The 19091-nt window shown below is 38.4% G+C and overlaps 1 protein-coding gene across 1 annotated transcript; it reads left to right on the top strand.

The window, feature by feature from the left end:
- The first annotated feature begins 1368 nt into the window (after window positions 1-1368).
- Window positions 1369-18397, top strand: hif1ab (hypoxia inducible factor 1 subunit alpha b). Its single transcript, NM_001200301.1, is given in 17 exon segments — window positions 1369-1428; window positions 8918-9120; window positions 10776-10921; window positions 11005-11089; window positions 11226-11335; window positions 12347-12549; window positions 13269-13375; window positions 13601-13748; window positions 13855-13906; window positions 13909-13919; window positions 13921-14117; window positions 14911-15134; window positions 15242-15361; window positions 15456-15775; window positions 16348-16444; window positions 16782-16899; window positions 17066-18397. Coding segments are annotated over 17 exon segments (2328 nt in total). The 5' UTR covers window positions 1369-1396; the 3' UTR covers window positions 17221-18397.
- Window positions 18398-19091: the final 694 nt, after the last annotated feature.

Raw genomic sequence — 19091 nt, forward strand, 5'->3', positions numbered from 1 at the left:
TGGATATACTGTAAGTGCCTGATAAATGAAAAAGAAAAAAAAAGTATTATAAAGGTATAATAAAGGTTTGTACACCGTTTTTGATGGTGAACCAGACTGGGGATTGCAGATTAATTTCATTTTGAGGGGAAGTGGTATCTCAGTGGTTAAGTCTTTAAGCAACTGACTGGAAAGTGACGAGTTCAAATCCCAGCACCACCAAGCTGCCACTGTTGGCTGCATAAGCAAGGTTCTTAACCTTTAATTGCACAGTTGTATCTTGCCTCAATTGTATGTTGCTATGGATAAAAGCATGCAAAACAAATAAATAAAAATGACATAGCAAGTGGAAATATCTTGAATATAGTCAATAGTATCTAGAAATATCTATTATAGCATTGCAATAATAATAATAATAAAAAGATTATTAAACCCTATTAGACCCTTTTAGTTTATAATTTCTGTCATTTAATAGTTTTTTTTTCTATTGGTGGATAATTTTGCTAATGTTAGGTGTTTATATCTAGACAGTCACATATTTACAATATAGACGCATATTTGAGATATAGCAGGTTTAATAATAATAGCAATTATAATTATACTATTATTATAGAATATATAATAAACTATATATAACCAATAAATATATTTGTTTTATTGCAATCATACAGTAAGAAATGCTAAATGATTTGGACTATATATTCGAGATATTTCGCAGTGTAGGCGAATGTAAATCTTGTCCCCACGCTGAGGTACTGACTGTATCCCATCTGTTGCTATGTATAATCGATCATGTGCCCTGGACTTCATCTATCAGTTTAAAGGGACCACCAAAGGACCTCCACTGAGCAGATACCTGTATATGAGCACTCACACTCACACTCAATGCCACTGTCACTCCTGTGCTTAGACTGAGATTGTCCTGACATGTCTTTTATCCGTTTCAAATGTGTTCTACATTTTGTTTCCATCTTTAGCCTCCACAGAGCCTGTGGAAAGAGCTGCAGTAAGAGGTTTCAGTGACGTTTCTTGTCTCCATGCCAGGGAAGCATGTGATTGCGCGCTCCCGTACCGTGCACGCGCCACATAGACTGTAGTTGTCAGTAGGTTGTGTAGTTCTGCTGTAACTCCGCGCTGAAGATAACCGACTGCTGGAAAATAAGTGTTATGACCTTCAGGCTATTAGAGGGTCGACCTCCCTCTTGAATTCGACTGATCAGAATATCGGATAAGAGACTGTTCCTGCTGTGTTTATTTATTTATTTATTTTTTGTAAAGTCTTGCAGCATATTTGTAAAGACAGTTGGACACGTCCTTCACTCTATCGGCCTTGGGAACCAGCTAGCTTTAGCCATTTGTTTTGTCGCGGCGGTGGATCAGGGGTAAAACCTTACACACTGAGAGGTTTCACCCAGGAATGGATACTGGAGTTGTCACCGAAAAGAAAAGGTATAGTGAAGGTCTTTCCGTGCTTTGTATTCCCCTGCAGTGGGTTAAACGCGGTGTGATGCCTTAAAGCTCGCGGTGCTGCTGTTAGCAATGATGCTTCCAGCTAACACTTAAGTTAGCAAACAACATTTCTGGTAGCCGGGTGGCCATTTTGTGTCTAAGGTCCGTCTGAAGCGTTTGTCCCACAATAAGTTTGCACACAAGACAGACAATGCATTTAGACACTCTGTACCGTACAGAGAAATGCTTTATTTTGAATTAAAGTTTATTTTTGCAACATTGAAGAAATATCTATATAAAAAAAGAGCTATGTAGACAATACTGGAAATACTGTTATAGCTGAACTATAGCTCTCTACCCGTTAGCCTATTACAGTATTTGAATGTACCTTTTCCTTTAATTATTTTTTATTAGCTAAAATTATATAGCTTATATTTGCAGTCTGAGGATTTATTTTTATTTTCTTAACGTTAATGACTTTAGACGAAAATGGAGACCGGGTTTCTCCATATTCTGTTCTTCACAAGGTATTTCTGTAGTGTGGAGTACAATAAGCTGAGCCTGGTAATAATAGCCAGCGGCTGCTTTCATCTTCATCATCATCTTCATCTTCTTCATCATCATCATTATTATTATTATTAATAATAATAATAATAATATCATTAGTATTATCATCTCCTGCCAATTAATCTGTAAGTTTGAGTGAATGTTAAATGGTGACTTTAGTTAATCTGTAATACATATATATATATATATATATATATATATATATATATATATATATATATATATATATATATAATGTGTGTGTGTGTGTGTATTATTATTATTATTATTATTATTATTATTATTATTATTGAAGGCATGAGTACACATGGAATTGACCATTTAACCCATATTTAGGTGCCATGTACATATCTGACTTCTGTTTGGCCCTGCATTTCACTCATATCTTGCTCAGCATAAGCTTTGACGTCAATGGGATTTCCTGTTTAGGCTTCTGGCAAGTCTTTTGCCTGATCTTTACCAGGAAAATGAGTAACTTGTCTCTTACACTTCCTATTTATTCTCTGTTTTCGGTATGCTTTGTGTGTGTGTGTGTGTGTGTGTGTGTGTGTGTGTGTGTGTTTGTGTGTATAAGGTCAAGACAAACAATAAAAGTTGCAGTGCCAAAATGATACCATTCAGGATTTTTTTTGTTTGAGCAATACATGTAACACTTCCAACACAAACTTGCGATGATAATGCGGTAACCTTTTGGCAATACACAAGCACATGACGCACATTCGCTGCTGAAATGAGTATATGTAGGCATTGCAACACATGATTTCTCTTACTGTTAGGATTAGTGTCGCCACACTGTATCAAGTGTGATGTATTTGAATGGTGTGGTCTCATTGACTACATGTTGATTAACATAATTAACAGCTAAGCTCATAAGCCACTTAACAGCCTCTTGTTAAGTTTTCTACACTTTGAGGATAGTGTCCCCTGCCGATGGATAATCCTGCTCCTGTTTGCCTGACATGCTTCCTAGTGTTTTGTTTTCACTAGGTCATGTGAAAGTCATTTTGTACTATGGGATTAAGCATTCACTTTGTACATATGAAAGATGTCTTGTTTAATTTAAACAGGCATGGTATGTTTGTATGTTTACGACCGTACAGAGCGGTGATGGAAATTGAGTAATTTTTGTAGACTAGTAACTGGATGAATTTAAAAGCAATATTTCAAGTACAAGTTTGAATCTATACTATAGACCCATTTTCTACACCCAGTGTCACAAGAGATAAATAATATTTTTTGTGATCATTGCGTCCATAAAAGCTTGGTTTTGCTGTGGCTTAAAAAAAAATTTGCAGTCCAGTTTAAGGAGTTTTTTGTACTTGAATTGGTGAAATTGTAATTGCATGAGATTGTTTTGCGCGGTCTTTCACAGTGATGTTTGTTGGTAATTGAGACCTTTTAACTGTACTCATGTTTGACGCTCGTGAATCGAAGAGGGCTTTGGCTGAATGCGTGTTGTGATGATGTCACACGACGCGTCTTGATCCAAATATCTTAAGCATGTCTGAATATTATGAAATTCCTCTATTTTGTGTTCATTTCTGTGATCATGACATCGCAAAATCTTGGAAGGACTGAAAAGCGATAGTTAACTTAATGTAATAATATATAGCGAGCTGGTTAGCTAGTTAAATGCATTTGTACATACTTAGGGAAGCAAATTCAGACATGTATATGTCTAATGCTGCACATTGTGTTTGTGCCCAAGACAAAAAAGTCCGGATGTTGCTATGAGCTTGTGTCACACATAAAAGATAATATTCAAGTCTGGCTAGCATCCTTATTTTCCCTCAATATGTCTGAATGCATGACGACTGCATATGGTACTAGCAGGAGGTCTGTATGATGTCTTTGTGCTGCATTTTATGCATCGCAAGATCAAATGCCGACGCCGTCCATAGCCGTGAGTCCACGAGAGCAAAATTAGCCAGGTGGGAGGTATGGCATGCTCTCTCTCGCCTGTAAATAGCATGTTCCTGAGTTTGTTAGAAAAGATTCGGTTGGCTGGCTTCATGTGTCTAGTAGAAAACAGGTGTTCTTCACTCTCTCTGCATGGTAGGTGACAGGTGGGTGGGAATTGGCTGAGAACAAATTAGCCCTCGGCTGATGTGTGTAGTGCAGCAGGTGGGTAATACAGTATTGAAGACAAAGCACATTATGTTTATATTTAACGTACAAACCAAATGAAGACATGTTTTTGTTAAAGTCAGTAGGGAGTAGGGATTTTTCTGTTGTTGAACCTTCTTTGTCTTCCAGGCATGGAGCCTGGACGTTATATTTGGTTGTGTCGGGCATCTGGTTATTTGTTTTGTCCACCCTGTGTCGTACATTTAGATTTGACATATCTAACTAGTAGAACGAGATCTTAAATCACAAGGCTGTTTCACAAGGCTGTTTAAACGAGATCTTATCACAAGGCTGTTTCAGAGGAAACATTTCAACTTTGGGCCCGTGCATCCTTTTTATTTCTCGGCTCTGTTAAGGTGCTTTGAGGAGCTGTTTAAAGTAAACAAATGTATTCAAATTGTAATAGTAAATATATATTTTGTGCCAGGCCACACATAACATTTGTTATGTGTTTACAATGACTTTGTGTTTAAATCTTTTGTATACTCTACACTACATGTTGCCAAACTAATAGGTTCTTAGTCGATATTTAGATGAGTATTGTAGCACGAGTACTACCAAAGGGTGTAAAAACCCTCGGTTGTTTTAACGTGTGACTGTAAAGTTGTTTAGGAGAACGTTATACCTGTATAACGTACAACAACATGCATAACACACACATTACATGGAGAGTGCCAGCGTGAAAGCTGCAAAAAAATAGAGAACTATATTTCTAGGGCTGAACCATTTCCCTTAAAGTAATTGAGTAATTCGCTTGCAAAAAAATATTTCATTTGACTTCTCTGTTTTAAAGCTTCTTTTTTATAGGATGCGTATGTGATTGATCTATACAGCACAGTTCACGGCTGATAATTACTGGCGCATAAAGAGCCGATATTTTAGTAAATTAACTGTACGTAAGTGCAGAGACGGATGACGAAATGACCATGGAGAGAAAGACGCTAAAAAAGACAGATCTTGTCAGTAGTTTGAATTTGTTTCTAAATCAGAACTAAATCATAAAAATACTGTATACCACCTGCTCATACAGGATTTTAAGGAGGTTTTTTTGGTGATTGTTGTAGGCCAAATGCTTGATTTTGCTGCGTCTTTTTTCAAAATGCGTGATGCAGTTTGCAGAGTTTTGTGTGTTTTTGCAGAAAACTACTTAAATTGGTGAAATTGCAATTGCATGAAATTGTTTTGCATAGGGCTGTGACGGTGGCAGTGTTTCACCACCGCAGTGAGTGGTTGTTTTTTTTGGGGGGGGGGTTCCCTTTTGTATATCAGTTTGTGTATTAATGTAAAATCTCTCACTATATGGTAGGTTATACAAATGAATATCGCAACTGTTATTATTATTATTATTATTATTATTATTATTATTATTATACTTGTATGCCAAGCACTGTACTTTGTACTTGTCATAGTGCCCACTGAAGCAAAAACTTTAACGTTACGTGTGATGTGACTCCACCACCGCGGTGGTAAAACTACCACCGAGAGAGCTTCACCCAGGATGCTTCTCTTAAAGTTCCCAAATGGGCAGAAGGGCTTGTTGGCTACTTCTCCTTAGCTCAAAATGGAAACTACATTTTTGTGAAAAAGTTTAATATAAGTAGAAATGTCAAAACTATTAGTTAAAAAAAATCTAGAAATCACTGCTCTTCAGCCATTTTATTAAGTTTTAAGCACAGCTGTTCTGCCCGTGTATTAATATGTTATTGATGTTGAATCGGCTTGGCCGGTTTCCCATCGGGAGTACTCATCAAAGTTTAACAGCATTATAGTGACTGTTTTAGTTTAGTGTTTTAAATTAATATCCCGTATTAACATTGAACACTTTTTGTAGCGGTGTTTATAAGCTTGAAATAGTATAGTCTTTAAAAAGTATAGTCTGTAATAGGAAAGAAATTGTTATTCATTTGTTAATTTAGTACCAACCTTGTAAAGAAACATGAATTTAGACTAAAGATTCGCCTTCTTAAATACCCTCCAATTTTTATGGATATTCCTTTGTCTGTGTGTGAGGTGCATAGCTTTATCCTTAATCGTTGTCTCATGCAGACTTCGTATGTTGCAATATCCTTTTAAAATAGGTTCATTCCTGCGTTTCTTTAACAGTCATTTCCTTCTTACCATTGTGCCGAAGCTTCTTTTCTAATTAATATAACTTCTGTTTTAAAATGCTGTTCTGCATCCTGGCAGTGTGTTGGCAGCTTTGATGCACTTCCTTCCCTATTCTTGTAGGCCAAAGACAGCCCGCTATGTCATTGTTTTAGCAAGTATGGTTTTCTAGCTCTTACAAAGAGGGCAAGTTTTTATTGTTCTGCTTGTAATATCAGTAGGACAACTAACCCTGGGAAAGAACTTGTATTCAGGTTGAAATGACTTGCCCTTTCATTCTGCTCTGCATGGGAATTTCCATCTTCTTTTATTCTCTCTTTCCTTCCTGATAGGTTTTGTCTAAATTTGGGCAATATAATGCACACATGTAGCCATAAAAAATCATATTCATTTCTCAGACAAACCACTCGTAAAATTGCCAGATAAACCATTTTTGTTTTACTCCACCTGATGGTGAAGCTCATCATCTTCGACAGTTTGACATGTGCCATGTTGTCTGCAATAAACAGTGCCATGAGCAGGATACTGGGCTTTTTAAAGAGAAGTCGTTTACCATATATGGTGATTCTGGGGCGTTTCTTTGCGCAAATGTCGTAATTGTGCAGCTGTTTTCGTCACTTGTGTGACTGTCAGGCACAATCATTTTATTGCAGTATTATACTATTTACATGCAGATCACTGCGGTAATGAAGTGTAACTCCGGAGAAAAGTGTGGTGCATTGTTGAAAGCAGAGCTGTTTTCATAGCGCACTTGAAAGTCCCCAAGTGATGAGTTAGATACACAGCAATTTTGGCTGCAGAACATTAGAAAAGATAACTAAAATGTCCACTGTCTGGGACTCTCGAGCAGCCAAAAACCGAGTCTGAATCCCGATGATGTCTGAGTCATCCGTGGCTGGGAATCCAAGAGAGCAAATTTGGGAGATATTCTCCCCGGTGTCGGCTGGAAGCTGCCATGTCGTAGGGGATAGGGTGTGTGGGCGGGAATTCCCAAATGACCAAATTGGGAGAAAATATCATCTAAGTTTAATGTAATGAAGAACATTATAGTTAAAGAGAACTGAGGTTCTGAATGGTGTCGCTTTTTAAGATGCATCAAAACACACCCTGAAATGCTCATGTGTTCCCTGTCCAGCCCGGTAGCTTGCAAATGGAGTTTGTTTTTCATACTTTTAGTACATGCATGCACAGAAGTGTTGTTGTTTTTTCCACCTCTCAACTTATTAGTGATAAAAGTTTCTACTATTAAATAGGAGTGAACAGAAAGTAAAAAAAACTTTAAGTCAGTGATGCTGGGGTTTTTTTTCTCCAAAAAACAAATTCAAGGAAAAATGTTCCCTCACTGTTTCTATTTTTGACGATCACATAAAGCAATTTCATTATCAAAATACTACACTTCACAAATCATTTCATTAACATATAACAACAACCAAATAACCAGTATAAAGATCCCGGCACCAGCTGCTAGTTCTGTGTGTCCTCCTGCTTCTGTATGTTTTTCATCACAAAAAAAAAAGGATAAATGCTGTGGTAGTTACCATTCTGATGTGATGCATAAACATTATAGCACCAAGTTGGTGTAATAATGTTAGCATTAAAGCCTATGTACTTGCTAGCTAGCTAGCTTACCATGTTATACATGCTGGAAGGTTTATAGTGTCATTGTGTGATCTACTCCTTTTTTACACATAAAAAGTGTAGACAGATTTTGCAACACTTAAGGCTGCTTTGGTACGGATTCAGTTATTCTGACTTGAGTTATATTCGAAAAGATTTGGCTCCTGCTTCATTCTGCTTCAGTGTATTTGAAGCACACTAACAAGACATGGGACTATTTTTAAAGCAGACAGCGCTCTTTTATTCTACGTGGACACTTCAGAAGTAGAGCGTGTGGGTGGTTTCCACAGACCATTTCCGTTTCTTTAAACTCGCTTATAATGGAAGTTTGGGCCAGTCACTAAAGGCTTATGCAAAACACATTTTATAGACTGTAATGATGATTTCTTGAGTTAAAGGTATTTGATCTACATTTTGCAGTGTGTTACTGTTTGGTGAACTAGAAATGATGTTTTTAATGTTTTAGATGTTGAGTTGTTATTATTATTATTATTATTATTATTATTATTATTATTATTTAAATTCCATTACACCGAACTCTATTTTAATGCAGGTTTTAACATTTTATAATATTTTAAAAGTAATAAATAGCATGTAAATAATAGACCTATGCAATTGTTTCCTCTAGTAGGTTAAAGTTGAGGGAGGTTCTGCTTTAAAGCCACAGAGAAAACATTCATTTTCATTTCTGGCTTCATTGCGGTGTATGTGGGGAACAAGATAACTGACCAGATGAATAACTTGTAAAGACTTCTCTTTTCACTTGCATTGTATGATGTTGTTTTAGTCTCTGTTTATCATGGGAACTTGGATAAAAGGATACTGACTGTGGCCATAACTCACCAACCTTTAGTCTTGGTAAATAATCTATTCTGCAGTACCATCACTCCACCACATCTAGCCAAACTCCAGTGACCACTTATTCGTGTTGCGTTTGTGCTGGGCCAGAAAGACTGCATATACAGGGGCTATGCAAATGAGGTGACCTCGCATTTACTTCCCATGTCTCAGTCAGGCTTATCAGGAGTCTTGTAGGTGAAGTGCGAAAATAATTCCCTCATTGTCTTTCCAGGGTGAGCTCGGAGCGCAGGAAGGAGAAGTCCAGGGATGCGGCCCGATGTCGCAGGGGCAAGGAGTCTGAGGTGTTCTATGAGCTCGCAAACCATCTGCCCCTGCCCCACAATGTCACCTCCCACCTGGACAAGGCCTCCATCATGAGGCTCACCATCAGCTACCTGCGCATGAGAAAACTGCTGAACTCTGATCAGTCTAAGGGTCAGTGGATGTTTATGATCATTTTAGTGCTGTGTTACCTGCGTCAAGTGAAACCTTTTCGGGGGATTTATATATAATCCAAAGCTGTTAAGACTAGGGTTGCAAAATTTAAGGGATTTCTTTGGTCAATAATTGACAAATGTAAGGCAGAATTAAACATATCTTTATAGACAATTGGCTGTAAAGGAAAATGAAATATATATTTAAACAAAAAAGTCCACAGAACATACATAGGCTAGTTATGGACTCATCACCACATCAGCGTCCACAGTACCTCGTTAGGGGTCGACCAATTATCGAAGCTGATATTCAGCATTTCTCTGATTATCGGAATCTGCATTTGAACAAGTTTACTTGCTGATAAAAATGTTTTTTTCTTTTATGTATGTGCATATCTGATGCAACCACAACCAAGAAAAAAAAAAAAAAAAACACCTACACACACACTTATGTAGTCTGGCCCAGTCTCCCACCCACACCAATACTGGATTGCTTGAAATGTGGGTGACTCTTGGAGTACACCCAACCAACACTTCTGTAGTCTGTGTCTATGTCCTGCCTGCTCGCAGCGCTCTTGGATTGGTATAAATGTGGACCACGTGTTGAGTAAATCCAAACAAACGTGCTTTTCAGTGTTTGTGAGAAACGCAGAAATGAAGCAGCGCCTGCATTCACTTCCACAGTGAGAGAAGAGGTAAGAACATGTCGAGGTTGAACAATGCAAAAAGTCCTGTCATTTTGCTCGCTCGCTCACTCACTCACTCTCGCGCACACACCCACATCACACACGTTGAGCCGACGATGACTGACATAAGTATACCTTTTGCACAGTTTTGTTCTAATATTAAACATTATAGTTCATTTAATGTAAGTTGTGAGTAAGAGTAGCATTCTTGTGCATATTTTACACTACAAAAATACAGTTTATGATAAATTCATGTTGGCTCCAAACATCAGTCATCTGTGTCCTTGATTACTAATAATCAGTATCAGCCCTGGAAAAAAAAAAACAAGAAAAAAACATAACGGTCGACCCCTATACCTTAGGATGAGAAGTCACAAGGAGCAAATCCACACACCTGCTAGTTTTTCTTTAAAAATAAATCAAAGGAATCTATGCATGTCATCAGGTGTTGCAGGTAAGCGCAAGTGCCATTGCAGTACCATTATCAACTTTTTTTTGTGGCAGCAGATTAATCATTGACTAGTTAATTTGTGTTAAGTGTTGTAACAAATCATCTTAAGTCCTAGTGTTGGATCATGGCACATGCAATGGGTAAATCAGTTAAAGCTATCAGTGTTACTGAGATCTGATCGAAATGTGATATGGGTAGTGGGTTCAGACAGTCTCTGTTTGCTGGGTGCATATTTGCAGATTCCAGCACTAGATGTAGATTTCTTAACTAGCTTTGCTGTGAGAGTAATTGGAAGAAGAACTAATGCTAGCATTAGCTAGTATTATTAGAACCTATTAGAACGGTTCAGTATAACAATGCATCTTTTAGCAGCATAAAAACCGTCTGCTATTAATGGTGGTGTAGGGAAGTTCATAATGATGTTAAATGATAAAAGTAGTCAGGCTGAACTCTTTCCCCCTCTCTCTCTCTCTCTCTCTCTCTCTCTCTCTCTCTCTCTCTCTCTCTCTCTGTTGTTAGATGGCACAGATAAAGAGTCTGAACTGGAGAGCCAGCTCAACAGCTTTTACCTGAAGGCCCTGGACGGCTTCCTAATGGTGTTATCTGAGGATGGAGACATGGTCTATCTCTCTGATAATGTCTGCAAATGCATGGGCCTCACACAGGTAGATGTTTACCCAAGTTTATTTAGCGTTTGTGTTTGGAGATTGTCCGTGTAACGCTGTTTGTTCATCTCCTTGTCTCTCAGTTTGATTTGACCGGCCACAGCATTTTTGACTTCACACATCCCTGTGATCACGAGGAAGTAAGGGAGATGCTGGTGCACAGAACTGGTGAGCCACTCACTGCATCTCATATAATTGTCATTACATTACGTGGTAGCCGATTTAAAAAGTTCCTCTTGGTAGTAATTAAATTCATTTAAGTTGAGTTTCGCTAATGACCTTTTGTTCCTTGCTTATTGTGTAGGGTCCAAGAAAACCAAGGAGCAAAACACCGAGCGAAGCTTCTTCCTTCGCATGAAGTGCACACTCACTAGTAGAGGACGCACTGTCAACATCAAGTCTGCCACATGGAAAGTAAGTCTGTGTTCATTACTAATTACTCCATACTTTCCTAAGCAGAGATGTAGACATGGTACAGGGAGCCTAACCACGGAAACAAACTGAGCCACCTTAATCTTGTGGTCAAAATCCCAGTGTGCATCTGAAATGACATCTTAGTTAGGACAGGCACACATCAGCAGGAAAATGGAGACTTTTTCTCGATAGCACCTAAAACAATAGTACATTATGTTGTCAGGTTATCTTAACTACCGTCTTGTTAGTAGTGATGCACCGAAACCGAAAATTCTGTGCCAAAACCGAAAATTCAGGATGCACTTGGCCAACAACCGAAAGTTTGTTTTTCTTTTTTTTTCCATTCTAAAATAGTTTTTTTTTTGTATAATTGTGTTAATATTAGACTTTTTCATTCATTTCATGAATGTAATGAATCTGAATTGGAAAAACTACAAACCAAAAAAATCCTCACACTTTTATTGAAATGAACACACCAAAACAAAAACAGTATGAAATATATTATTCTTCATTCGGTTCTGTAACAGTCAAATTTAACAGATTTTTTTAACCAAATAATGTACAGTTAACTTTTATGATCTGCAAAACAGCAGTCACGTAATGAACTTAGAAACTTGCAAATACAAAAAGTTGAAATATGCGACACAATCATTTTAATTAAAACAACACGTCAAACACAGAACGGAAGAGGGCTTATTTCTCTTAATTTCTGCAGAACACACACTGCAGATTGCAAATTTGATGTCCTTATCAGAAATTTGACGTATTTCCTAACCGCTGACATGATCGGTGTTTGTTGGGTAACCATTGACAAGATCAAGAGTGAAAAGACTTTTTTTTTTCCCCTCTCTCTTTTGGCCAAAAACCGATAATGGCATTTTTGGCCGAAGATTTTTGGCAGCCGAAATTTCGGTGCATCCCTACTTGTTAGTACAAGAGGCAGTTTTTCTTTTAGTGAGAATGTAAAAGATTTGCTCATTCTTGCTGATCCTGATCTGTTTTGTCTTCCAGGTTCTTCACTGCACAGGACATGTGCGTGTTCAGGAGCACAGTGAGAGTTCAGGGGGCGTTGGATTTAAAGAACCCTCCATTACCTATCTGGTTCTGATCTGTGAGCCCATCCCTCATCCCTCCAACATCGAGGTGCCTCTGGATAGCAAAACCTTCCTAAGCCGCCATACTCTGGACATGAAGTTCTCGTACTGCGATGAGAGGTGAAGCGAGTTAATCATACTGTACTAATTAAATCAAATGCTTTCATTTTCACTAGCTTCACATTATTTCATACACCAATGCCACATGAAAATGTACTTGTTTTTATGTAACTTTAAAAAAAAAAAAATGGAATTGTATTGTAGAGCCATGTTTTCTGTTCTCCCCTCCCATGGAGGTGTTTGTTCTTCTATTTCTTTAACCATTATTCTTTTAGCCATTCATGAGGTTTCTAGTCACTGTGTTAAACCAACTTCCTCAGCTCAAGCATAGAGTATTTACAATAAGGTGAGGGGAAACCTTGCCTTTATCACCACCTAGTGGTTTTTAAAATAATTCCCCTTACAATGGGGAAAGATGTTTTAACAGACTGTGCGCATGCTGAACTTTTTTTTTTCCTCCCTGGTCAACTTGCATTTAATAATGATGATAACATTTATTAAATTATATTCTAACAAAATCACTTTTAAATAGGTAGCACACCTGTTTTTAATCACATACCTTAATGCAAACTGGGTAGCCTTTCTGTAATTAATCATTTCTCTATTATATAATCTATAATATATTGACCAGTGCCTTGAAAACAAGCTGTTTTTTTCTACTGTATAGTTACATATGGCAAGAATGACAATCATGCACTCTGTTCTCTCTTAATGCACCAGGAATAAATTGTTATCTCTCTCAGGTCTGTATATGATTAATCTTATTCTTTGTCTATTAGAATCACGGAGCTGATGGGATATGAGCCAGATGAACTGCTAAACAGGTCTGTGTATGAATACTACCATGCCCTGGATTCTGACCACCTCAGCAAGACACATCATAATTGTAAGTTTCCATAGATCGTTTACGCGCTACTTTTATACGCTGATCGTGACGCTTCTTGTTCTTTTGTAATAACAATGCTGACACCTACGTAACAGAAACTGCAACGATCGATGTTTTTTGCATGCTAATTACACACTAAACTACCAGAAGTTTTGTGACACTACTCAGAAAAGAATTAATTTTGTGCCAGGAGAATTTGCCTGATTAGACTTTCTCCATATTCAGTGTTTGCAAAGGGCCAGGTTACCACAGGACAATATCGAATGCTGGCCAAGAAAGCAGGCTATGTGTGGGTCGAAACTCAAGCCACAGTCATTTACAACCCCAAGAACTCCCAGCCACAGTGCGTTGTGTGCGTGAACTACGTTCTCAGGTAAGACATCATTTCACATGGTCTGTAAAAGAGCAATCCTGCTCAAGCTATTAAATGTATTGCAGTGAAATGTAATCTTTTGTGATGCCACTGATGTGTCTTACAGTGGTATTGTGGAGGAGGACATGGTCCTTTCTCTGCAACAGACCGTACCTGAGAAGACTGTGGAGAAGGAGGAGGAGCTGCAGGTAGAGCAGGAGGACAAGTCAGTTATGGACATGATGAAGCTCTTCAAGAAGGACCCACTGACGTGCTCTGTGGAGAGCCCCAAGAGCCTGTACGAGAAGCTAAAGGATAAGCCGGAAGCCCTCACCGTTCTGGCTCCAGCTGCAGGGGACACCATTATTTCCCTTGATTTCGACAGCCCAGGTTAATACATCCCGTCTGTACACTTTATGACCAAAAGTTTGTGGACACCTGACCATCACACCAATATGTGGTTCTTCCCCAAACTGTTGCTACAAAGTCGGAAGCACACAATTGTCTAGAATGTCTTTGCATGCTGTAGCGTTACAATTTGCCTTCACTGGAACTAAGAGGACAAACATGTTCCAGCATGACAGTGCCTCTGTACACAAAGCGAGCTCTATGAAGACATGATTTACCAAGGTTGGAGTGGAAGAACTCAAGTGTCCTACACAGATCCCTGACCTCAACCCCATTAAACACCTTTGGGATAAATTGGAATGCTGACTGAGCCCCAGACCTCCTCACACATCAACAGTACCAGACTTCACTAATGCTCTTGTGGCTTAATGGACAAATCCTCATAGCCACGCTCCAAAATCTAGTGGAAAGCCTTTGTAGAAATTTGGCGGTTATTATAACAGCAGAGGAGGACTAAATCTGTAATGGGCTGCTCAGCAAACACATATGGGTGTCCATAAACTGTTGGCAATGTAGTATGTGGTCAACATTAGACAGTATGTCAATGGCTAAACATACAAAGAGCAGTTGCAGTGTTGTAGAGTTGATGAATTAAGTGATTTTAGTAGCCATTTGGTATGATGTTCAAGTTATGAGTGGGAAATGTAAATGTTAAAATAAAATCTCTTTGTAACAGTTATTTGTTTCAGTTAAGCTTAAAAGCATGTGATGAAGTTACACTGAACACCATCAAGAAATTTACAACAGCAACAAAACCTCTGATAACATTTTTCAGACTCTGAGATTCATGTGCTGAAGGAGGTGCCTCTTTACAATGATGTCATGCTGCCCTCCACCAGTGAGAAACTCCCTTTGCCGATGTCACCACTGGCTCCCAGCGACCCATCTCCAGACTTAGTTAAAATGGAGCCTAGAGGAGAGGAATTTTCATTCTCATCCACATCGCACCACGTCTCAGACACTGCCAATACTCCTTCTATCTCCGCCAGTTCCTCTGAGGTAGACACTTGATTGATTATTATTGAGGCCTATAGTGATGTCATTATGATTGAAAAGGAGTTCTGATGTTGTGATATTGAAAGTGTTTTCCCGCTCCCTCCCTGCAGCCCAGCAGTCCAGCAGATTACTTCCATGTGGATTCAGATATTGGCTCCGAATTTAAACTGGATTTGGTTGAGAAAATGTTTGCTACTGACACAGAAGCCGACACCCACTTTAACACAGATGTAAGATTGACCAACCTTTTCTTTTTGCCGATGTACATGCGACTCTTAAGTGTGCTTTCTCTGAAGCTGCAGTGTCTCATTTTCTGCCTTTAAGGAAATGTGCGATCTTGACCTCGAGATGCTCGCCCCATATATTCCAATGGATGATGACTTCCAGCTGCATATCCCCTCCCCTCTGGACCCACTCTCTTCTGGGCCTCAGACTGGTTCTGACATTAACTCGCTGTTCCAGCAGTCACCTCCTCGTCCATCTTCAACATCCAGCTCCACCGGCTCGATAAAACCAGAGCCATCGCCCCATGTCCCCTCTCCTCTCCACCTGCTGCAGGAGGTGAGCAGCATCTTCGTCACATCCTTCGACGAGGCCTCGGGAGCCCATGACAATACCCCACAGACGGGCAAAGCGGCCAAGAGGTACATTTTCTCCACAGGCTGCTTCTCAGTTTAACCTTGGTGATCAAAAATGTTCATGAAGAATCTTTTTCCCATGATGAATTCACGCACCCTTGTACTCATAATAGAACAAATTTACTGACATATATTTAACAAATAAAAAATGTCAGAACTGGTTGATTGGACAACAGTGGAACGATGTAAACTGCAAGATCTGCCTCTTATCATCTGTATATGCATGCCTTTCAGTCAATTACTCAAAACAGGTTTTTTTTTTTTTTTTTTTTAAATAGGTTTAAACCTTGTAAAGAACATTTTTGGGGAAATTTGAGGAGATAAATAAAAATAAAACCTTACGTTTTCAATGAGTAAAACAGTTTTGCTTTAGTTGAGAAAAAATCATAAACACTGCTGCTTGTCTGGACTGTGTTTAAAAATGTTAATCCATGCTGAAATCATGCAAAGGCAAATACAAAACGAGTGAAATGTTCAGATATTTTGACATTTAACCGGAACGGTTATGTTTGTGTGGAAGGATGTTGGAATATATTAATTATATGCATTAGCAATAATAAATAACTCCTGCTTTCCAGAATGCAAGTGGAAGACCAGGATCTTTCTACAAAGTCGTTGAATGTCCAGCGGAAGAGGAAGCTGGAGATTACCCCACTGTCTCAGGCTGTCGGGCTGGTCAGTCTACAACTGATTAATCATTTTCAAATTTTACTTTAAAATAATGTTTTATTATCAAGCACATTTCATAAGGTCTTGTTATGATATGAATGTCTATATTGTAAAGGTTGTGGAAGTCTGAAAATGATGAGTGTCTTTGTTGACTTCTGAAAAGAATGTAAATTTGCAGTAATGTAAATTTTCTTAATACGGCTTCTTTAACGATAGTAATAAAATGATATGCTATTTTTATTGCTTATTGTTGTAATTAACACTAAAACAGTGAGAAACATGTAGTCAGCAAACTTTTCATTTCATAATACTAAAATAAAATCTAACGTGCCTTTTATCGCAGGATGTTTTGCTCCAATCTGTGGATGAAGCTGTTGAGCCTGGAAAGAGGGCCAAGGTGCTGGAGGTTAAAGGTTCGAGCTTGCTTGGCGGGAACAAAACCATTCTGATACTACCGTCTGGTGAGTGACATAAACCATAAAGTGATCATCTCTTACTACTCTCAACAACTAAAGCTCTATCTCTCTTACGGAAATGTTATTAGGCGTACTGTGCGTTGCGTCCCCTGCTTTGCCTTTTGTTTGCTGGTTTAAAAAAAAGTAATGGCTTTTTTTTTCTTCTCTGAAGATGTGGCCAGTCGTTTGCTGTCCAGCTCATTTGAGAGCAGAGGAGGGTTACCACAGCTGACACGCTACGACTGCGAGGTCAACGCCCCTATTCAGGACCGTCAATCTCTGCTGCAGGGCGAGGAGCTGCTTCGTGCTCTGGACCAAGTTAACTGAGTCTAGCTTGCTTAGCAATTGCGGACACTGTATCCCTTTATATCCCATTGTATACCCGTACCCTACCCCACATTTCCTTCCGAAGTAGAACCATTGCCCCACCTGTTCACGGTCTACTGACTGTCCCTACTTATTCCATCACTCTCAGAGGGTGTTCCTCATAGCAGTGGCCTGGAGGCCAAATCCTTAATGATTATTAGAGGTACATTTCTTGCTAATCAAGGCAAAGGAGTGTAGCCTCCACTATGACCAAGAGAAAAGTCAAGAGCCTTAATGCTGAACGCACACTTCTCTAAATACAGATATTCACTTGTCCCACACGTATGTATTCCCTCTGTTTTTGTCTCCCCACTCCCCACGCATTTTGTATTGTAGCTAAAGTCGCACAATAAACTATTTTCATAAGATAGAATACCAGCAGCTCATGCAATATTCAAAACCTTTTTTTTTTTTACACAAATATGTACTTTTAACAATTATTATAACCAAGTTTCTTTTCTTTCTGTTGCTTTTCTCATTTATCATGTTTGTTTGTAAACGGTTACATTTAAGAGTGTTTTTTCCAGATCCATATTCTCAGTGGCAGATCTTCATATTCTTATTGCTATAGACATACTTGTGTATAGTTCATCAATCCATTGTGCACAGGTAAAAGCAGTTCACACAAACGTGCAAAAGGGAATTCAAAAGAATTGAATTTGTGGCATTTTCTGCAATGTGCAAATGTCTAGGACATGGGCTTTGTCAAAGAGGTTAATTATGTGATCATTTAAAAAATATATTTTTAGCTGTCATTTTTTTTTCTGTCATAATACATGCTTACACTTCATGCTTGGCCTGTGTCATCCAGCAATGTAGATTTTAATATTATATTATGCTTTTGAAGCATAATGTGGCGTGACAAATTATTCAGACAGATCAGTTATTCAAGTGTCTAAGGGTATATATAGAACATTTACTGCTCAAATGTAAACGTTCAGAACAGCTTTCAGAAATTGACTTTGTCCTGCAAATATGTTCATTTTATTATATTATTTTGCAGTAGGATGAACATTTGCTTTTGTGGTGGTTGTTCTCTACTCTGTACACATACATGTGTGTCTGTACACATACATTTCCTTAACACTAATTGTATTGTTTATTGCATAATCATTAAAGGATAATTGTGGACCAGAAAGTGTTTGTACTTGTTTCATTGCTAACAATGAATGAAGAGTTTGTCAATAAGCATTAGGAGATATTTATGATTTGATATTGTTGAACTGAGAATTTGTTAATTGATAAAGCAGTTAACCATGAGAGAGCATGCATTACAATGATTATCATATGTAAAACCCTCTTTACCCCTGATAAAATGGCACGTGCCATCGAGTGGCATATTGCTTTAATAAAACAGCTGAAAAAACACTGATAAGTGTTTCACTGTTCAGGAAATGGTTGAATTTATTATGCATACTATTTGCAGTAAACTTTGCAGTGTAGTCTGGTAGAAGTTAGTTTTGGTTTCTAAGCAACATAAGGGGCAAAGATTAAAGTTATTTCATGGATAGAGCTATGGTTTAAGTATAACTTGGACTAAATGGCCAAAACTTTCTTGTCACCACACCCATATGTGCTTTTGGCGCTTTAATGAGGCCTGGGGCACAGTGGTGTTCTAATTCATCCCAAAGGTGTTCATTGGTGTTGAGGTCAGTGCTCTGTGCAGGACACTTCAGTTCTTCCACACCAGCCTTGGCAAAATACGCGTTTATGGCCCCTTACTTCCAGTGAAGCGAAATGCTGACAATGCTGATTGTGGTAATATTTTGGGGGAAGGACTACATACAGTATGGGTGTGATGGCCCAGTGTCCAAAACTTAGTGAGAATATTA

The sequence above is a fragment of the Ictalurus punctatus genome, chromosome 25 (genome assembly GCF_001660625.3).
Source record: "Ictalurus punctatus breed USDA103 chromosome 25, Coco_2.0, whole genome shotgun sequence".
Taxonomy (NCBI): domain Eukaryota; kingdom Metazoa; phylum Chordata; class Actinopteri; order Siluriformes; family Ictaluridae; genus Ictalurus; species Ictalurus punctatus.